Raw genomic sequence first — 22,285 nt, 5'->3', positions numbered from 1 at the left:
GAACGAGCCCCAAAAGCAACGGCGACAGGGGGGAGCGGGCCAGGGACTCCCGCGCCTGGTTTCGAAACGGGCCGCTAGGGGGATTTCAGTGGCGCCCCTACAGGCCGCGCTCGAGGCGTATAACGAAGCCGGGACAGGAAAGTGACTTCGTCATAGGTGGTACTTTATTAAAAGCATGGCTTTTTTTGCTCTCCCTGCACTGCTGTTGGGAGAGTGGAAAACTTCAAATACAGCAAGTATTCGTGTAAAGCAACTGTTTTAACGAGGATTTACTGTATCAGTTATTTTTCTTTTTGTGCAGCCATAATATCGTATGTGCTTTTAATTTGCCTCAGTTGTCAACTTTGAGCTGGTCCATGACAATATGTCCAACGACGCAGTACAGGGAGATGCGGGCGGGAAAAAGTCGCGAGCATAGGTTACAAATGATGGATCACCGTAAGTGGGCTGCTAGAGTGCATAGGAACCTTGCAGTAAAACATGGATATGCAGAGGGGAAAAAAAACCTAATTAAACAGATGACAAGCAGTATGTGAACAGCAAAGGGGCAAATCTATCCAAGGTGATCAAAAAGAGGCAAAAGATAAACCAAGATTAAGAGCTAAAAAATGGGATCAAAATTGACATTAGAGATGTACCGGGCAGAGAGGCAAGATACGAGAAAGGAAAATTCCTGATATAACTTCAAAGGCAGTGCTTTTTTTCACTTTGAAGACAGCAGGCATGTGACATAGAAGAGCTTTGTAAGGACCCAAAAATGTCGGGCATGTCTGATATAATAGAAGGAAGCAGAAGCGATTCAATACATTCTTAGAATGTATTGAATCGCAAGATAATACCTGCCGAAATACATGTATGGTAAATACCTGCTTTCCTGAAGCCCTAACACACAAAGCAAACTGAGAAAACAAAGATGACTAAAGCGGAACGGAATGCTGGTGGATGAAAACCACAGAGAGGGATACCAGGTACAACAGCACAATCTTGAACGGGGTGATGGGACTGCGCACCATCCAGGTGTGACATATACCAGCACAGATTACCCTAAAAGGGCTTTCCTAGATTGTGTGGGTGACTCACTTCCTTGCTGTGCTTGCAAGAGAGATAGCTGTGCTAGAGATCAAAATGAAAAACGAATGAGTGAATGGAATCAGCAAACCTTGCTATCTTTTTTTCATGGGCTAGCGCGACAATGATGGCAACAGCACATTAGCTGCTTAAAATAACGGGTTACAGCATCTGGATCGGCAACAGAACTTTGCAGACACCTCCTGTAAAGTTCTTGTAGCTACAACAGCAGCAGGACACTTCTGCTTGTTGATTGATTTAATTGATTGATTGTGGGGTTTAACGCGCCGACGCAACGCAGGCGATGAGGCGCGCCGTAGTGGAGGGCTCCGGATTAATTTTGACCACCTGGGGATCTTTACCGTGCGCCGAAATCTCGTACACACGGGCGTTTTTGCTTTTCGCCTCCATCAGAAAAGTGGCCGCCGCGGCCGGGAATCGAACCCGCGACCTCGTGCTCAGCAGCACAACGCCTTAGCCACTGAGCCACGCGGCGGGTCACTTCTGCTTGTTAACACACATTTTGTAACTTTAAACTGCAATACAAACGGCCCCTTTATAACTGCTAACACATTTTTTATTCCCCAGTAACAACTGAAAGCAAACTCTCCACTGACACCTGTATACTCTCTCCTGCTCTCCTGTACACTAGTCCAGGTAAGAAAGCCCAAAGAAGTGAAACTTGCACGTCAAAATACGAAGCAAGTTTCTACTAGCAGCAAGTATGCCCCACGACATGAAGCAACGACTGCCACAATTTTACTAGGCCTTCTTCATTTTTCTACGAGCAGAGCAGAATTTGTTGATACAGTACACCAGTACAGGCAACAAATTGCAGCCATTCTCATCAAGGCGGACCTTTATGCAGATACTGCCTAAACACGACAGAACCTTGTGAGTTGGGCTCTCTGGGCATTATAATTAAAGGGACACTGAAGACCCCCAGCAATTTTGAGATGAAAGTATGCCCCTTTCTGAGTCCTTACAGTGTCTGGCAGGAAAGGTTAGCTAGCTATAATTACTGAGAAATCCCAAATTAGGCTGTGCATTTCACCTTATTTTTCTCACAGCAATTCCATTATGCAAACATCTGGCTTCTGTTTGGGTCGTAACAAGCCAGCAGTGGGTGACGTTGCAGTGTGGTATAGTGGCCAACTAAATAGTGCCCTCCCAAACTCCCTCGTTCTTTATTGCACTGGAACACAAGGGAAACGCTTTGCCCATGGGCTCTGCTTTTGCAATTTGATCTTCTGTGGGGTAAGAGCTTTCAAGACCTTGCTGCGCATATGACAAACGGCTGCTCGTGCTGTGCACATTAACATGTACGCACAAGATGACATTCCTTACATCAGAAGGAAGCCGAAAGTACATCTGAGGGCTCTGACATTTCATGTTCATGATCGAGTGACCTGACTCGATTCGCAGCATAAATTACTATACGTTTCCACTCGTTGCACATTCATGGTTATCTTTTCGGGGCTTATGGTGAATTCCATTGAGAGAACAGGAGCAGTGGCGTCGTGCAGTGAGGAGTAGGGGACAGAACACTTGGGAGCACGCGGGAGCAGGGCCACTGCACCTGCCATTGGAATGCGGCACGCACCCAGAGAGCAGATGGGAGAGGGAAAAACACGGTCCCGACGCGACTGTTGTGGCTTGTGTCGCCGAGATGGGCATGCACGATAGCATTTATCAGGTTAAATAAAGGCGATCAGGCTACATTACTTCTAGTCGTAGCAATGAGTCAAGAGCAGTGAGTCACGCGCCTCCAACGACAGCACCTCTGTGCAACGACATATTTTCACATTTGGTTATGTCACTTCACCACGGTATAAAGAACTTACATGGCAAATTCGTAACACTATCAACTCACATCGTCTTGTTTCTAGCTTTCTTTTTGTTGTCAATGCTCAACCATAGCTCCACAAACTTCAAATATAACCCCAGTTTTATAAACTTGCGGCAGTGCATTTTTGCGGCATTTGTTGCACGATTTTTCACCTCTTAATCCAAGTTGCAGGGAATGACCTCACTCCATAAATGTTACATACAAGGTGGTGTAGCCATTTTATCATTGAAGTAATCAACCATTCTTGACAAACCTAGTTTCATCTTCAGTGTTCTTTTAACAGGGACTTTGAATTGCTGAAGCTGGTAGAGAATAGTAAAACACGGCACAACTGCAGCAATGAAAAAATTGAAGTACACCATTTACCGAATCAACCATAGATGCAAGCTTTGCTGTCTGCAGTTGGCACAGAAAAAAAAAATCGTGTTAGTAAACCATACTCCAAGGAGGTGCACTGCTTTGCTTCTGTTATTTACGCGTTCCGTGTGTAAAATGAAAATTTCTAAATGCTGGCACTAGCTGCCAACACTGCGTTAGCTGCCTTGAGCAAACACAAAACATCGGCAGTGACCACCACCACGCTAAACAAGAACTCCGCTGACTACATGAATTGTCAAAGGAGCAAAACAATCAAAACCCGCCATGCTTGATTTTCAAAAAAAGAAGAAAAAAAAAGGAAGAAAAAATAAACGAAAAAAAAAAAGGCGCTAGCTTAGTGCTCCCGTCCCGATCTAGGAACTCAACAGATACGAATTAACGACGTTTTCACCAGAACCCGAAAAACTTCTTTGCGGTTTACCGCAAATTATTCCGGTTTACAAGGTGACCAAATTATGCGAATAGATTATTATTGTGTGCAAAGGCCGACTTTTCCCATTTAAAGGGTGAGCTCTAGAGTTTTAGAGGTGAGCGGAGCCAGTGGTTTGTTTGTTGTGTGACGAATCTGCGGATAATTTGCGAAAATTAGGAGGCACAACTAAGCAAACTGCACTTCGCCCTCCCACATAAAGCCCGCAAGGTCGCGGTAAGTTGAGGAAAAAGTCAGTGCAACGTATGTGAGCTACAGCTTCAGAAAATTCACATAGTTACTTGTGAAACCACTAGACAGAAGTGGGAGTGCACTAGACGCCCGCATTGTACGGTGATGCCTGTGAGGTGAAATACACCAATTGTCATGATAATTTCAAGAATTGTACAGAACTTAGAACAACACAACAGCAAACTTTTAGGTGCCAAAGAAAGTTCGTGCCGGCTTTTTGTTATCCTCATTAAAACTGAGCGACCGTATAGGATGGCTGCATAGTCAAAGAAAAGAAGGGGGGGGGGTAAAAATTCCCCCAAAATTCACCTTCCCAATACGCTTTGAAACAATTCCGGATTTAAGCATTCCTCGGACCGTCAAACACAACTAATGCCGTGTATGGCCCACTTCACGCTCGTTATAGCAACAAAAAACAGCATTGACACGCATAAATTGAACTTATTGTTTACCACAAACTGGCCATTTTTTGTTACTTCTAGCAAATAAAAACTACAAAAACATCAGACCACATGGCTACTCCATGGCGTTGCAAAAGCCGGATACACACACAAGTTAAACATTCATTTGCGTCATGCCTTGTCAGAAGTAGGCAGGGTAGGCTATCTCTGGCATGAGGTGCTTGGCAATTCTTTTCCAAACGTTTCTCCGTAAAGTTAACTACGTAAGAAAGCCGCTATCGGCTTCGGCGTTCAACGAAGGATGAGAACGCGGAGCGTTCTAACCTGTGGTCATAAAAAGTGCAGCAACCTATCGTGATAACTGCCCTCCAGTACGAACAAAACCTTCGCCCAGATTGTGCCCCGAGCGAGCTGTTTCGAACGGTGTCATCGGAAGCGATCGAGCACAGGTGCAACGCGGCATCGGCCGCGCATCGCTCGCGGTAAATCGGCGCTCGCCTGAGGAGAGCGAGCGGGCTCTGCTGCTACCACGGTTGTGAAACCAGCCTGACCATTAGTATTTACGACACAGCGCGTGCCGCGCTGTTAGGCAACTTTACATAGCTAAGCAGAACGATGGAATTCGCTGGCAGCGTTACCAAGCGCGTCAACACGACTTGCCGAACAACCGGACTGGGAACTCGCAGGGGGTGGTGGAGGAAGCGGCGCTGGAATAAAAATGACGACGGAAAAAGCACCACGCCACTTACCTCGTTGAACGCCATGTCGATGTTAAGAGTCTCGTAGACGCATCGACGAACCCGTGCCCCTAGGTTCCAGAGGTCATTTGCGAGAGAGCGTCGGCACAGACACAGGCCCACCTGAACGACGGCGACTGATTTCACCTGAAGAGCAGCAGCGCTCCTGCGAAGTACCCGTAAATCCGGGCCGCGTCCGCTCGTGGACAACTGTTGCTTCTAGCTGTCAATCCACAAGTAGGGCACGACAGCCACGGTCGCCTCAACCGTTCTGCGCTGTGACAGAGAGCAGAATCGATGCGACGTGAAGGAAAACGTGAAGATTCGGCCGCCGATAAGCCTAACAAAATATACGCGATCACCCGGCAGCCGCGGTGGACTCGGTTTCGGATGGTTCGTTGCCAAAAAGCCAGTAGAGATGGCCGACCGCACCAGAAGGGAAATGTTTACGCACTCTTGTCGCCGCGGCTCATGGTGCACGCAACTCACGACAGCAAATCCACTTGACTCGATTCAACAAACCGCGTCAGATTAAGCAGACTCCGCTCACCGCCATGACAGGTTTCTATTAGGCGGACGGATACCAGCCCGGAAATGCAGTGCGCAAGCATTCGTAAAACGCCGGAACCGGTTTGATTTCTGCTTTTCAAAGAAATAGTTCTTAAAGAGTTGTTACGTTTACTAAAAAGATGAGTGTCTGCGGCCGATATAAGCAAATATTCATAAAAATCTACGTGGCAATCTCTGTTTGCGTGGTACAAAGAGCTATGTGCGTACAAATTACGGCCTAGTTGCGCGCTCAGCGACCCCTATCGGCGCAAAGGTGGCCGCTGCGCTGTAAACAAAACTCGACGTGGTATGCCGTGTCGTTCGTGATGAATCTTTCAGCGTTTTCAAGTGAGAATTTTGATGCCAAAGAGTGGATCAACAATGCCTTCCGAGCACCAGAAGCCCAAGAGAACAAGGAAGCGTATGCGTCTGAAGTGGCTTTCAAACTTCAGCTGTTCATTCAGGAGATGAACAGCGCTTTAGAGGAGACCGCCCAGCAAGTCCAGCAGAACCTGCCAAGGGTGCTCCGCGAGGTCGAGACGATGCAACAAGAGGCAGCGCTGCTAAAGCTACAAATGGCTTCTGTGCAAAAAGAGATAGCCAAAGTCGAGCAGGACTCTTCCACGTCGATGAAAACCCTCCTAGAGTTGGACACAATCAAACTTCGAATGCTGGATGCTAATCAGGCCCTTAGAGAAGCCGACAACTGGACGACCCTTTCGGCTGACGTTGATCAGGTCTTCCAGAGAGGTGACGTACAAGCCATCACAACGCGGCTAGTGGGTCTGCAGACAAGTCTTGATATACTTGTGGATGTACCGGACTACGAGAATCGCTTGCAAAAGCTGGAGTCGCTCAAGAATCAACTGGAAGCCATGCTGAGCCCACTTTTGGTTCGGGCGTTTACGACGCAGTCGATAGAAGCTGCAAAGACGTACGTGCGGATTTTCTCGGACATACAAAGAATGCCGCAGCTCCTGAAGTATTACCACAATTGCCACAGGAACAGGCTCGTCGATGCTTGGCGCAAGATCGTCGATAGCGAAGCTGAGGACACTTTTCTCGAGTGGCTCAACAACTTCTACGATGCTCTTTTGGAGTCGTGGCATTCTCAAGTGACATGGTGCAACCAAGTTTTTCCCGACACCCCCGCGGTCTTCATACTCTCCGAGGTAGTCGTCGACGCTCTCTCAAACCTTGATCCTAGCCTGCAGTTTTGCTTGGAGGCCGCCGTGAAGCAGCAGAGCAGCTCGACGGTTTACCTAACCGACGTGCTTCGGGTGTCGGAGCAACTTTGCAAAAGCCTTGGCCATTCCATATTGAGCGCCAACGCCGACTATTTGAGTGACCCGCACGTCGTTGCCCTGATGAAAGCTCTGCTGTCGATGTTCCACCCGCACTTGGAAAACTACGACAAACTAGAGGAGAAATGTCTCCTCGGAGAGCTGTCGCTCATACCAACCCAGAGTGACGACATAAGGGACTCCGTAACGTTACTCTCGGACTCGGTCTCGAAGGTGTTTGGATTGGCCAAGGAGGCTGACAAGCGTTGCAGCCACCTTCTTCACGGATGCGCTTACCCAGAGCTGCTCAGAGCTACGAAAGCTCTTTTCCGCGCCTACTTCGAGCGTTGTAGTGCCGTGTTGAGCCAGCTCAAGTCTGCTTCAAAGCAGGACGATGTGGACAGCTGGACAATGTTTCAGCACGCGCTCAAATGCACGCAGACGGCTGGTGAGATCTCACTGCAGCTGGCCGCTTTTGATCGGAGCATAACAGCGAACATCAAGGCTGCCCTGAAACAACTCCACATTCAGGAGAACCCGCTTGGTGGTGGATCTGGTGAGGGCCCTGAAGACAGGAAAGGCAGCATCCTAAATGAACATGCATTGCTTTTGCTGTCGCCTATCGCGCAACGCCGCCTGAGAGACTTTGCGGCCCAGCTGCACCTAGAAGATTTCCACGCTTTCCCCGAGAGCACCCGAGCTGTCGTGAAGCTCTGTGCCGAGTTCACCAAGTTTACGTTCGACACCGTCTTTGCGGAGGTCCAGCGTCACTTCAGCGGCGTGCCCTCCCTGAAGGTGTGGTCCCTCGAGAATCCGGGCGGCGCCCTTGCCAAAGACTTGCCGGCGTTCAGCATTTCGCCCATGGAGTACATCACGCAGATCGGGCAGTACTTGCTGACCATACCGCAGCACATCGAGCCGTTCATCGTGGAAGAGAACGAGGCGCTGTCGACCGCCCTGAAGCACAGCAACCTCCCCCACGTCATCGAGGGAACCAGCACGGACCACGTGGCGGACTACCTCTTGGGCTGCGTGGCGCAGGCCACCATGTACACGTACATCGACACCGTGATGCAGATTGAGAGGCTGACGAGGCAGGCGTCGGTTCAGCTGGCCACAGACATCAGCTACCTGTGCAACGTGCTCGATGACCTCGGGTTGCCGCCGCTGGAGAATCTCCAGCAGATGGTTGCCCTTTTGAAGAGCACACCTGAGGAGTTTTCGGCTGTCGCAGTTGGGAAGCCTAGTCAGCTGGTGCAGACGATCCGGATGATGAGGGGAATACGGTGATAGTGAAGGTTTGGCTCAGGCACTGTTGTCGTTTTCTTTACGAAAATAAAATGGACAGATATTCAGGTTTTGTTGTTACTTTGATTGTGTGAGAGTTGTTGCACATTGAACGTGCCAAATTCTCTGCTTTTGCATATGGCGAGCCTTGGAAATCTTGTCGATTGCAACTCCTGCATGTGAAGATACATCCGACATGCAAGATCATTTGTACAGTGGTAAAGAACAAAAAGCTTAAAGGAGCATTGACACCAATTTTCGGCGTTAATATTATTGCACAGTTCGCTTCCTTCACTCAACAGAATACCCTGGCTGAAATATAAGCGGCCTGCGACGCGAAGAACATAGTTCAATTGGATCTCATTTATCGCGCCGACGGAGCAGCGCGCAGAGCGGCACTCAGCAAATGGACATCAGCGTGACATCACACCAGGAGAGGAAAAAAAAGTGACGCAACAGCGCTCGTCAAAAACTCGTGACGTCACTTCACGCGCGCGGCCCCACGAGCGGCGAGCGGGCGCCGGTGACGTCCGCACAAAGCGGTGAGGTCAGGCAGGGAGTCTGTCATATGCGCCGTTCGGGATGAAAGCGCGGGAATTTGAAACTAACGATTTTCAGGCCGTTCAATGTAATTAACTATCGCGCACTGAAGTATTTGAAGTGCTGTTTCAGGTTGGCCAGACCATTAAGCATCGATAAAAGCAATAAAAGTGTAACATAAAATTTTCGTGTCAGTGCTCCTTTAAGTAACAAACTCTTTTTGAATTCTAAGCAGCTCAACCTGTCAAAATTACAGCGACACCTTAACATGCGCACTGGAGGATAGAGATTACAGAAACGGCAGAAAATGAAATGCTTGCTTCCAACTATTTATTAGTAAAATAGATTCGCATATACATTCAGCTTCCAAGCCAAGTTACAAGCAAAACCACGGGTGAGGCCTGATGTGCCACCACACCACCATTCGCTCGTGTGCGACTGTTGGGTGCTGCCAATCATCGCCGAAAGTCACGAGTTCCGACAACTGCAAAAGTGAGCTGTTTTGTTTTCACAGGGAGTGAAGGCAACCTTGCACAATTGTGCACAACGCCAGCGGCTTACATTATTAGACGATAGTATTTCTTGGGCTACTTAAATGCAGAAATTTCTGTCTGTCTGTCTGTGACTCGATTCAGCCACACAGCCAAAGTGAAACTGAATCTGAGCAATAGTCTTATATACCCACAGCTAAACCTAAACACTTTAGTCCAATGGCAATCTTCATACTTGTCAACATTGTTGAACAAGAACAAAACATTACGGAAATGTGAGGCAGAAAATCGATACACAAGTGATATTTGCAGTGTTCCTTTATTAAAAATTCATGGACGTTTGGTTTTTGCGATAGCAAATGAAATACTACATCAACTGCAGAAAATCGTCGCCTTCTGTTGCCCGCGCCACTGCAGCTCCTGGCGGAATTTTAAGAAATCTAACGACAACATTAATGAAACGTTCCACTGGATAGGTGTCACGTTCCGTTTAGAATGCACGTGGAGCAGGGCAACGTGGTTCTATAAACAATGTAGTGGGGTGCCTCAAATCACGCGCGTCTCCGCCGTACGGCAGCACCGGCATCGAGGCACCTGGCCTGGAGCAGTAGAACGTGGTAAATTTAAATTGACTTGAGCAAACCTCTAGCATGCGATCTTGGGAGGAATGAGACGAGAGAGGAATGGCACGAGAGGTGAGCAGGAAAGAAAAGGGAGGCGTTTACCAGGCAGGGGCGCCAATCGACTATCGTCTTTTGTCGGCGTTTGCAACGAAAGAAGCAGATACGAAGCATTCTAGTTGGGGTGGAGTTCTGAGCTGTGTCTGTTTCAAAAGTGTCTATTTCAATCATGACACAGTTGTACTTGCAAGGCCACTGACCAATGACATTACGCCCGGCTGGGTCCAATGACATTACGCCCCTTCCTTGTGCAGGGTCACATCCGAGTCGTCTTTATGCCAGTCAGGGGTCACTGAAAATGGACACTTTGAATTGACCATGAAATGGGCAGAACTGAGAATTCTGCCCCTGAACAAGTGCCAGCTTGTGCCCCCCTTCCCCCCCCTCCCCCAGACATAAAAACATCTGGCCTGTTTTGTGGTGGTGTACCAGCTTCTATAGCTGCAATTTCACTTTTAACTTCTGTCGTTATTTGCTTCTACTCTCATATACAGGGTATTGCAACAATGAATGTGTGTATTCAAGACTTAAGTTTCCCAAGCAAGCTGCTCTAATTTGCACTCAGACTTCACATGAAGGCCGTATGTCATTTTATAGTTCCAAGAATGATGATAGCACTTATATGTTTATTTAGAAATTGAGTAAAACTGATTTCTTCCAAAGGAAAATTTGGCGGCCACGTTGTAAAAATGATCACCTTGGAAGGGTGGCACCACTTGGCATATGCGATCTGCGGGGGAGCATTTATTTGATTATGGCTCATATCTAATGCATTTACACGCTTTTAACGCGCCCCCGATTGTAATGTACAGCTAGTTTTACTTAAGAAAATTCGAAAAAATAATTTGATGCTAATTCTAGAGCGCAGAAGTCAATGACATGACACCACGTACTTGGCAGAAGACATTTAATTTGACGCACTCAACTGTGTCAGCACAAATCTCTTGTGCTTCATAAAAATGCTTATCCAGCTTCTGCTGGCATTGGAACTGAAGTGGGGAACATTGACAGCCGATTCCTTTTGCTTTTTGCAATAAACACGTTTCATCTCTTTCCCTCTGGTTTTGAGAATGTGCACGCAAATTTTACGGCTACTTTCAGTGAAAAAAGGTGCGCGTTAGAATCGTGCAAATACGGTACTCTACAGCAGCAACTATTTGTGATCATCCTAGATGAGCGAAGAAACAGAAACCTCCTGCTAACCAGCAACACGCACTTTGTTGGAGACACGCCAGGTGGCGCCACCATTTTAAAATGGTCATTTCTTAATCATGGCAGCCAGATTTTCTGCTTGTGGAAATTGTTTTTGTTTGATTTCACAAGAGCGTCATCGTCATGCTCGGTGCCAAACAAAATAGACCCAAAAATGTGACCTTCGGGTAAATTTTCATAACGAAAGAGCAGTTTGCCTTGGAAAGAGTTTTATTAAAATAATGCATGCTTATGTGAGTTCATCCTGGGTGAGTTCGTCTTGAGTGAGGTCATCTTGAATAATAAACGGCAGAAAGCAAGTGCTGCATTTGTCTCTTTTCTGTTGACCTTGTCTTCTGCCACGCTCGTTAAAGTGCTGCATTCTGTTACCAACGCAACGTTGCATGCTGTTAACTCATTATTAACGCTTTGTCTTCAGTCCTCAACCTCACCCAGTTCCCACACAGACCACAAACTAGAGATGTTAACATCACATCAACTGCACTGCAGATCTATAAGGCTGATTTTGTGATACTTAGAATGGCTTCGCTTCATGACACTGTTGTCATGAGCTCGACTTATTGTCGAAATTTCGCTAGGGGACGCCTGCACACAACAACGCTACGCATCATCCAGCAGCAGCCCCTGAAGAGGCTAATCAGGATTGTATGGGCTCCAGCACATCACGGTATCCCTGGAAATGAGGCGGCGGACGCCATCGCTCGAGAATTGACCCACCGAGCGGGTGCCGAGAGCAGTGTTGCCGAACCCGAGCGCACGCAGCCCTTGACCTCTTACGCACAGATCACGCAGCACTACAGGCTGTCGCGTCAGACGCTCGCTTGCCCCCACAAATCTCTACCCCCGAGAGCACGAGCGTCATTTACGTGCTCTCCAGACGAATACATTCCCCCATCCTATCCGGCTTCACCTCTTCAACCGCCAGACTCCCCGCTTTGCTGATTTTGCGGAGAACCCGGAACGCTACGCCATATGGTCGGAGGGTGTGACCAATCCCCACTGATTCCCCCCAACCTGTAACTTTCTACTGTAGAGCTTTGGGAGAGCGCCTTGGCGAGCACCAGCCTGGACGACCAGCTTGGGCCGGCTTAAAGGGCTGTCGATGCTGCCCGCGCTCAAGGCATCCTGGACTGAGGACGCCTCCTTCAAGCTTCAGTACAATCCCCCCTGTTGATTTAAATGAACGTTTATTCTCTCTCTCAACTTATTGTTATAAGTTTTGAAGAAGTAACTTTGACATCCAACTGTTCCTAATGGTTACAGCACAAGATGTCAGAATTTTCCCTTATGGCAGGCATCCGGATCAGCCAACTCTTTAGCAAAGAAGAAAAAAATGGACAAAACAAAAATTTTGCAGGATTTCACACACTGATAATTTATTTCATTAAATCTTTGTTCACAAAAAATGTAAAATTTCACCCAAAGCCACCGGGTGGAAGAAAAAAAAAAAGGCTGTGGTCAGAGTAATAGCAGATTCCTTGATACGACATTGGAGCTTATTTGTGACCTTGACACTGACTACCGATGGCAATTCTGCAGTGGCTACTGACGATCTAGCTCACTGCCGAGTATACCAGCAAAGTGCAGAAACGTGGCGCCGCGACACCAAAAAGCACAGTGCAAGCGTGTAGCTTGGTGCCAAAGCCAGACTGATTCTCAAACAATGACATCACGTGCATTTCACGCATATCACTTCGGACTAGACAACAACTTATCACATACTGCATAGCTCGCGTTCGGTTCTTAAAACTGAATAAACCGTCATAGAGAGAGGACAAATGTTTGGCAAGTACTAATAAGAAGGCTATTCAAAGACCAGCACGGTCCAATGAAAAAAATGACAGCACAGATCAAGCAGTAAAACCAGTGACCAACTACTGCTGGCCTCTTAAAATTAAAGGGGCCATGTAGACAAAGCAAAAGTTTGGTTCATTCAAAAGATTGCCTCGTTAAAGTCATACTGACACCACCTTTAATGTAAGGTTTGCTCAAATAAGCTATATAATTAGGAAAAAAGGGAATGGCCATGCAACTCACTAGATCATTTCCCGTGCTAGAACATATGACGTCATATGCACAGCCGTGCGATTGGCTGAGGCCGGTAAAAGAAACTGCAAGTTGGGCAAGGCTTACAAGCTAGCAGAGCGACCTATTTTCACTTAAATGTAATGCATATTCATTTTATAGCAGTAAGAATGGTGGGATAAACAATGGAAGTTACGAAAGTACACGAAAACATAGAAGTACTGATGCGTACTACTGTTAGTACTGCACACACTCTGTTTCGTTTAGCTGCACAGCAGCAGTCCGGCGCCTTGGGGTTGTCTCAAATGACACTGGCCGATTGGCGTAAGCGACGGTGTCTTACGTGACCAATTTGTTGAGCGAACACAATGTTTTTCGAAATGATTATTTTCTACCTTAACAAAAACAAGCCAGGTGAAAATACGGGCAAAAACAAAGCAAAGGCAGAAAACGACCCGGCACAGTATGGTGGCGCAATCTAGGAGGACTGACGGTAAACAAGGCTCCGCAGTCAGCTGCAGAGCTTAATGGCGTACTAGGTTTCAGTTTTTGATACATCACTGCAGACGTCACAAAAACACACGATTTGGCAAGACAATCAAAATTATAACTTAAAAAAAAAAAAAAAAATCCCGGGCCATCTCCACAAACGTGAAACACGAGGAAGGGTGAAGCATGCAGTGTTTAAGTGTATTCTTGGCGCCTTGGAGTTTTTGCCCACAGAGATGAAACCACTGAGGGGTAAAGGTGTACAGTTTTGCTGTAAAAGTCTTGCGTCTTTGTAGCACGAAGCGTTCTGGTGCGAGGCATTGGAAAATGAATGTCCCGGTGTTTGAGTACCGTGACTACATTTAACAACGACGACAGGAGACGTCAACAGCCCAAGCCCCTAATTGGTTAATTTCTCAACTGAATAAAGCATCGTTTTCTTCCGGACAAGTGCTGGGGGCACTATAAAACATGAAATATTTCAAATAAAACAAACTTGTATTTTGTCTGCATGGGGCCCCTTTAAACACATAGTTTAGGATTCTGTTTACATATTTGGTATCTGTCACGCAAGCACGAGAGAATTCGCAAAGTTTTACATCAATTGAGTAGGTCATCGCAGCCATTCCAATGTGGGGGAGAAAAAGAAGGGGGGAGGGGGCAAAGAATCTGCAATGAAGCTGCTCCCAGGCATGCCCAAATTGCTTCTAAACCACGTAAAAGGAGACAAGTAATTAACTGCTTCATGCAGCATTAATGTCAAAAGTGACACAAAGTGAATCAGCACGTTGCATTAGAATTTACTGTACACACAATTTCATGATACAACTGCTGTCATTTATCTTACAAACCTGTATGGCAGAGACCCCAAATCACCCCATAATAGGTGGAAACTGCACTGAAAGCAGTGTTGAATTGATTAGTAGACTGAACAAAAATCGAGAGCAATTGCAACACATTGCAGGCGAAATGATCACAACGTAATTGGCAGCACAATTTTAGTTTGAAAAGCCGACGTGGCTCAAGGTTCCCAACTTCCCAGAAATTTGAGAAACGTTCAATAAATAAAGAGCAAGCAAACAATACGAATCACCTCTCGGGTGGGAAATGTGGCAGGCCAGCAGCCTATTTACACAAGCACTATCTTGCTTCAGTGAAATACCCATTCACGGGGCTGACCTGGCGGCGTAACGTTGCAAGACAGAATAATGTACAGTGCACCAAAAAGTGCCACATGCTTTCAGTGCACAGCTGGCCAGGGTGCGGAAATAAATAATGCTCGGGAAAGAGAAGGCGCGTGTGGGCATCGTCACTCCTTGGGGCTGGACACTGGTTCAGCACTCTGTTCCTTGGAGGGTGTCAGACGAGGGATGGACTCGGCTGAGGACGACGGGGTGGGCGGGCTGAAGTGGGACCACAGCGACGAGACCACCGACTTGGCAGAGGTCAACGCGCCACCTGCGGAAGTCACAAGGCCAACTGATCAAACAGAGCAAAACAGACACCTCTCTTAGTCGCCTGGATAATTCTCTGGCCGTACAACTTGCAAACACAATTTCTCACAAATGATTGATTGATCGTAAGGTTTAACGCGCGGACGCAACGCAGGCGATGAGGCACGCCGTAGTGGAGGGCTCCGGATTAATTTTGACCAGCTGGGGATCTTTAACGTGCGCCGAAACCTCGTACACACGGGCGTTTTTACTTTTCGCCTCCATCAGAAAAGCGGCCGCCGCGGCCGGGAATCGAACCCGTGACCTCGTGCTCAGCAGCACAACGCCTTAGCCACTGAGCTACCGCGGCGGGTAATTTCTCACAAATGACGTCAACACTACACCTTCGTGCAGTCCGCGCAAAACGAGGCAAGGAAATGGTATTTACAGTAGAAAGGCTTGTGCTCAAAAGTGGGCATATAAAGTGGACACCAAATGGTTCACGTAAGCAATAAAGTTAAACAGAAATTCAGGGAATTGTCTACCAACGCACAGCATTCTTACGCCGCTTATTTAGAGGAGGAGGAATAAACGCCCCTATGAATCAGTTTGCCTTGGGGAAGAGTCTATATTCCAGGACCCCTTGAGACCGTCCGGCTTCTTGGGCTCTCTTCACCAACCAAAGATGGTGTCAGGGTCTGAGCTGGACAGTGCTCAGTGCGAGTTCTTTACAGCCAAATTTTTTGGTTTTTCTGAATTCTGTGCGACCTATTATCTCCATTTATGCTATCATAGCAATTACAGGTGGAACTTCCACCGAACCTGCATTTTTGTGGAAATGCAGGGCGTTACACGGTCCTGGCTGTGGGGGTACTCGGGAAAGAATGCTACGCATTAAAAGTATGCAAGGCCACACTGCTTGTTGCTGAGTGTGGCTCTGGGTGGCAATGCTCGGTTTCTGTGAGTCTGAACAATACCCCCACCTTTACAAGCGGAAGTGCTTATTGGTGATTGATTGATTGTGGGGGTAATGCGCCGACGCAACGCAGGCGATGAGGCGCGCCGTAGTGGAGGGCTCCGGATTAATTTTGACCACCTGGGGATCTTTATCGTGCGCCGAAATCTCGTACACACGGGCGTTTTTGCTTTTCGCCTCCATCAGAAAAGCGGCCGCTGCGGCCGGGAATCGAACCCGCGACCTCGTGCTCAGCAGCGCAACGCCTTAGCCACTGAGCCACCGTGGCGGGTAGTGCTTATTGGTGACATGGTGCATAGGTACGCAATGCACACACAAACACAGCCACCATGAAACCCCAATTGAATTAATCTAAGGAGACTGAAGACGAAATAAGTCTAATTGAAACTCTTCACAAAGTAAGTTGGTACACAACAGTACATTCTTAAAGTACAAGGCAAACCTTGCAAATTGAAGAGAAAAAGGGAACCTTTACCTGTCACTTTTTTGCATTACCTCAAGTATCCTCATGTTTTGCCGCCACCTTTTACTCGCTCGATACATTCCGTACAATGATATTAAGCTGAACAGCAGTGCCCCAGCTCCACTGCCTATTCTATGGCACAGCAGCCTGCCGAGAGATGCCAAACCAACTTTCCATCGTTGACAGCGCATCGCTCTCAAAGTCCAGTCATCTTAGAATTTCTCGCTTGCCATGCAACGTGGGCCAGCACATCACTCTGGCACAACAGATACAGTACGTTAGCAGCTAGGGGTCTATATGACCTTGGAAATGGGCTCAGCTACAGAGTAGCATGTTGCCAAATGCCTGCTGGCAAACCTCTCTGCATTTTCTTCACTAATACAAAGCCCCTCCCCCCTCCCTCCCTCCCTCTCTGATGGGCGGGGGGATGGATGGACGGGGGGATGGATGGACGGACGGACAGACAGACAGAGCTGAATATGGCAATTCACCCTGATGAATTTCACCCATTACCCTTCTAAAAGTGAGGTTAAGGGGATTGAGGAGCTTCTGAAAAACTAAGAAAGAGCCAACTTGCCAAAAATTCTTTGGTGAACTGGAATTTCTTATAAAAAATTGTTCATGCAACAGAAACATATCTGCATTGGCTGCCATGTTGCAATGGCGCAGGATTTCAAATTAGCTTATCGTTTATCTCAGAAACGGAGGTTTACCGTGTACACACACTCACCCTTTACATGCACATCAACATCATCAACAGCCTACTCATGTCCACTGCAGGTCGAAGGCCTCTCCCATCGACCTCCAACCACTCCTGTCCTACGATGCTGGAGTCCCCTCTTCGTCCCAGAATTTCCTTATTTCATCCGTCCATCGTGTTATTGGCCTTCTTTTTTCTTCTAGACCCGCCTCTCGGTATCCACTCTAATACCCTGGTAGCCCATTGGTTGTCATTTCGCCTGCCTACATGGCCAGCCCAAGTCCACTTCTTTTTCTTTATTCGAACTATGATACCTTCTACTCTAGTTTCTTCTCTGATCCACAAAGCTCGTTTCCTGTCCCTGAGGGTTATCCCCTAACATTATTCGTTCCATGGACCATTGTGCCGACCTAGGTTTACTAATATGCACTAATTACATGTCCTTCACTGTACTGACACTTAAATGGTGAGTGCTTATGTCAGATGATACAAGCACAAAAACTAAGCCTTTCAACCAAAGCTGTAGCCCAGATTCCACACAGAAACTATAAATGTCGAGCAATGCTGCATAAAAAAATGTGGTTGATCCTTCTTCCATAGGAATCGGTAAAACACGAGAGTGAAATGTGCCTTCACAGGAGCATTTGAATGTTTATTGTGCATCGATATGAACTTACACATTGGTATTTATATTTCGTCGGTAGGGCACCGTTAGATGCATCAACATTAGACACTGGATTACACACGCCAGAGCATTGCGTAAATCCGATTGAAACCCCAGGCGCTCGCAAACCGTGCGAAAGAAACAGAACGGGTTGTCAGCGAATCGTTTGGTGGAGTCACAGTACGCTACAGTGAAAGGAGCATGATTTGCAGGTCGGCAGCAGTTTTGTGGGTGTGCTTGGCAAGCAACGTTCTGCTGGCGGGTCGCTTAGGCAAAGTTTCTGCTTCGTGGTGTTTACGCCAGACACTTGTGTTGCAACAAGCTCAGCTTGTCGAACGCGGCGGCGTTCCACAAGCTAAGCGGCGTTCCACATAGGCGTTGGACGGGTAAACACAGCAGCTTCCGCTGCTACACGCTGCCCTATCGAGGTACGAACTATCGGCGCTCGTTAGCGTCATGACGCACTACTTCGCTTCACCTCTCCTAGACGGCAGCACCATCTGAATGGTCAACTCAGAGAGAAGGACATAAGGCTAACCGGGCAGCTAACCGTACAGCTAACCGGGCGTGATTTCATGGCTTAGTTGGTAGAGCGTTTGACACCTCCCATTGCAGCCAGAGTGATCGTGAGCTCGAAACCTAGCACCGCCGCACCAATGGAACTTTTTCTGGTGATGTCATTTTCGTGACAGATATGACATCGGTGAGGTTTGTGTACCCCGGCACAAAACACTTTCGTGTTAAAAGAAAAACCTTTTTTAAAAGCGCATTATGATAAGGCCCTGAGCCACTTACCGACCACCCTGCCTGTTGTCTGCGCCATGGCTCGCCCCGTAGAAACCACAGCCTGGTTGATTTTGCGGCCCCTCTCCGAGCTCTGGATGGAGCTGCATTTATGCGCATTGTACCAGCGATCACACACAATTACAAGAAACCACGGGGGAAGAAAGGGAAAATAAAGCCCTGGGCCAACGATGAGGTGTCAACAATGAACAAATTTTTATCGAAATTTAAGAATTCTTTACTTGTGCACAAATATACTCGATCACACACTTCTCAGTTGAGAGAGCCATTCGAAGTTTGCAAATCCTCTTTTATCCTTTATTTAACTTTTGAAAAAAAAAAAAAAAAAAAAACAATTTCAAAATTTGAACTTGCACTCGAGGGCCAGCAGTTCAACAGTTCCAGCTATATGAATCGTTTGAAACAATGAATTACTTCAGTAATTAGTGTGCTTTGCATACTTTTCAGTAGCCACCACAGCTCACATATCATTCCCGAAGAAATACTTCATTTAAATCAGCATACCTGTTTCGAGGGTACCACCCTTTGCTGAAACACCTGGCATCCTAATATGTATGAACCCTCTGAGGTTTCGTTTAGAAGATATCTTTTTAATTCTTTATGTTTTAGACAGAAAAAGGAATTACAGGTAATTCAAACATCGGATCATCAAAGAGACCCCCAACACAAAAAATCCACAAGTATCATTTAAAAGTTTAAATTATCACAAGTTTCGAATAAACAAAGCTCTACTGTATATTGAACTTGGCAGCAGGCATGATGTTACACTGATGATTAAAGAAGCAATACAGTGCATTATATGAAGACACTGCAAAATTAAATTGCCAAAATAAATTCTAAAATGTGTAGACCATATTCCAAGTTTTTTCATCCCTTTACATGCATTTTTTAGATAACAAAATGTGCTCAAAGGTATTGTTTCCCTCACGCCATCACCAACACCCTTTCGCTGACACTGGCTATGATGAAATACTCTTTCTGCAGGCAAAATTTAGTGGACTGCAAGCTTGTTTAACCAGTATGACCCATGACTAACTAATGGACTTAAAAGGCATTCTGTGATCTTATGATAAGGCATACCATATGATATTAGCCATACATGTGGGTACCGTGCATGTACAGTCTTTGTCAAACTTCTGTTGTCCACGGCGAGCGTGGCCGGAGCAGGCGGGCGGCCGAGCAGGGGCGCTGCACTTGCCACTGTCGGCTGGTTACGCGGCTAAAGAGAATGAGGGGAACTTTCGCGCTTCTTTCGTACTATCGCTGGGGTGATAAGTGCACCGGAGCTGGTTTCTCAGAGTAGGTGCACTCCGCTTCAGCGCAGGCACTTTGTGCAGCAGCACTTGTCGCGCCGGACGCACTACAAAAGCAAGAGCAAAAGTTCCCCTCGCTCTCTTTAGCCACGCAACCAGCAGACAGCGGCAAGCGCAGCGCCCCTGCTCGGCCGCGCGCCTGCTCCAGCCACGCTCACCGTGGCCCACAAAATTTTGACAAGGACTGTACAATCAGTTTTTGTGCCACATGGCATGACAAGTTGGTTTTAGAAATTATTTCTGACTAATTACACAATAAAAATCAACGTCGCAAGGGTTTTTACTGACAAGGATAACAAGTTGTTTTCAGACATTTTTAACTAATGACCCAACAAAATCAACCACGTTAACAACTTTTACTGAGCAACAGGTGTTTCCAATGCTTCGAGGATAAGAATAAACAATCCCTAAATGAAAGGTCTATAACCTTTGGTATTATCCAAAAGCAAGTGTGAAATCTAAGCCAAGTCAGTGTCAAACTGATTTTTGATAAAACTTTAGGGAGACCTATATATATGAAATGATGAAAATATACAATGGGTTTCAACAGTAGCCACAAACACGCAAGACGACATGAACTTACTGTGAAATTCGAAGCTTCATATCAGCCACGGTTAGCTGGCCTTTGTAGTAATGCCTAGAAAAGAAAAAAAATTACCACAAATGAAAAAAAAAAAAAAAAGACAAAAGAAAACACTGCAGCTTACGACACAGTGAGCCAATGCTGCTGTTTCTGCATGACTTTTATTGCTTGTCTAATGCAAGAAATAGCACTCATGCAAGGAAGTTGACTGTGAGAGCCGAGTCCCTTGCGCACAACGTTGGGCAAAGCATACAGGATGCCAAAGCAGCCGTGACGAATACATGGGTGTTACTTTAATAACCACTCTTTTCAAATACAGTTAAACCTCAATGTAACGAACGTAACGAAAGCCTCGATGTAACGAACCACGGAATTTTTCGTAACTTCAAGTGTGTGCACATCATGTATTTTCACCCTCTGTGTAACGAAGTCCCATTTGCTCAAATTTCAATGTTACGAAGCTTCATGGAGATTCAGGCACGAAATTTTAGTTGTAGAAGTAGATTTTGAGAGACGCAAGCACCAAAACGAAGTCTCAATAAAATGCGAATGGCGACATGGGCCGTCCAATGCCGCGGATGCAGCGAGCCACAGAGTCTGTGAGCGAGCTCCTTGCCTACAAACTGCGTGGCGCACATACACGGCTGGTGCACTGTTTCTGTTTCTGTCGGAGCTTAACGGTCTACTCGGGCATCAGCATGAACCCCATGGAGCGTTTTCTCCCTGCAAAAACGTGCCCCGCGAGCCACAGCCGCGCTGATGCAGTCGCGGAGACCACTCGCGCGATGCGGGTAGCTCCAACGGCCGCTTCTAACCACCCGCTCAAACGCAACTCAAGGGGAAAGCGAGGGGGGAATGCGAGAAAAAAAGCGGATAACGCAGGCGAAATTTTTACTGTAAAACGTCATACGCGCCACTCACGAAAACGCCCATCAAGTATCCTCCACGGTAGTAAGCCTAACCGTCTCTAGCGGGGCCGCCATCGCCGCATGCTGCCGCTTTGCCCTTCGTTTGAGTTCGCTCATGCTTATGGGTTTCATCATTCCAGCAAGCATTTGTGAATCTTTGAGCCTTGCGCGTGTTTTTTCCACACCTGCGTTCGTGATTGCGCGCCGGCGGCAGCTTTTGCCTCGGCCAAAAAGCGACTTGCGCTGCGTGCAGTAGTGGGAGGAGCCTGACCAGTTTCGCCAATGAGGAGGTGCGCACCCTATGGCGGGAGCATCACAGTGCTCAGGGATGCTGGCTGGCCCTGGCAGAGAAGATTAGGCGTACCACAGCGGAGGATAATTGACGGGCCCTTTCCCAAGCGGACCCTTTCGTATGACGTTTAACAGTGAAAATTTCGCCCACATTCTCGTTTGCCCCTCGAGTTGTGTTTCAGCGAGCAGTTAGAAGCAGTTGCTGGAGCTACCCGCATCGAGCGTGTAGTCTCCGTGGCTGCGTCAGCGCGCCTGTGGCTTTTTTGTCAGCACACTTTTGCGGGGATAAAACGCTCCATGCGGTTCACGCTGATGCCCGCATAGATGATTAAGCTCTGACAGGAACAGTGCGCCAGCTGTGTATGCACGCCGCGTTTTCGTTTGCAGGAAACGCTTCACACGATGAATACTTCATTATAAGCGCAAATTTCAATGTAGCGAAATTTCAATGTAACGAAGTAAATTATGAATTTTACGGACTTCATTACATTGAGGTTTAA

General features: G+C 47.1%; 3 protein-coding genes across 4 annotated transcripts in view; 1 reads left to right on the top strand and 2 right to left on the bottom strand.

The window, feature by feature from the left end:
* The window catches only part of Gckiii (Germinal centre kinase III), a 122,317-nt gene extending 116,631 nt beyond the window's left edge, over nt 1-5,686 (bottom strand). Inside the window, exon 1 of the mRNA XM_077698958.1 lies at nt 5,107-5,686. Within this exon, the coding sequence (XP_077555084.1) occupies nt 5,107-5,121 (15 nt within the window). The 5' untranslated portion in view covers nt 5,122-5,686. The remainder of the gene's footprint in view (nt 1-5,106) is intronic.
* A 211-nt stretch (nt 5,687-5,897) lies between these two features.
* Nucleotides 5,898-8,281, top strand: Cog7 (conserved oligomeric Golgi complex subunit 7). The gene has a single exon (XM_077698954.1). It carries the CDS (start codon nt 5,970-5,972, stop codon nt 8,214-8,216), a length of 2,247 nt encoding a protein of 748 aa, XP_077555080.1. The 5' UTR covers nt 5,898-5,969; the 3' UTR covers nt 8,217-8,281.
* A 4,204-nt stretch (nt 8,282-12,485) lies between these two features.
* The window catches only part of LOC144169671 (late secretory pathway protein AVL9 homolog), a 49,408-nt gene continuing 39,608 nt past the window's right edge, over nt 12,486-22,285 (bottom strand). For both annotated transcript variants that reach the window (XM_077698952.1, XM_077698953.1), the window contains 3 exons: nt 20,587-20,640; nt 18,682-18,773; nt 12,486-15,108 (listed from right to left, as the gene is read on the bottom strand). In XM_077698952.1, the coding sequence (XP_077555078.1) occupies nt 14,960-15,108; nt 18,682-18,773; nt 20,587-20,640 (295 nt within the window). In that variant the 3' untranslated portion in view covers nt 12,486-14,959. The remainder of the gene's footprint in view (nt 15,109-18,681; nt 18,774-20,586; nt 20,641-22,285) is intronic.

Source organism: Haemaphysalis longicornis, unplaced genomic scaffold, assembly GCF_048455015.1.
Source record: "Haemaphysalis longicornis isolate Haplotype H1 unplaced genomic scaffold, Haemaphysalis longicornis Haplotype H1 scaffold_2, whole genome shotgun sequence".
In the NCBI taxonomy this organism is placed as follows: Eukaryota; Metazoa; Arthropoda; class Arachnida; order Ixodida; family Ixodidae; genus Haemaphysalis; species Haemaphysalis longicornis.
The sequence above is the reverse complement of the archived record's forward strand: the minus strand, read 5'-3'. Positions and strand labels throughout refer to the sequence as shown.

What these genes read in the sequence shown, in the direction of transcription:
- Cog7 (XM_077698954.1), top strand. Translation starts at nt 5,970, where the DNA reads ATGAATCTTTCAGCGTTTTCAAGTGAGAATTTTGATGCCAAAGAGTGG.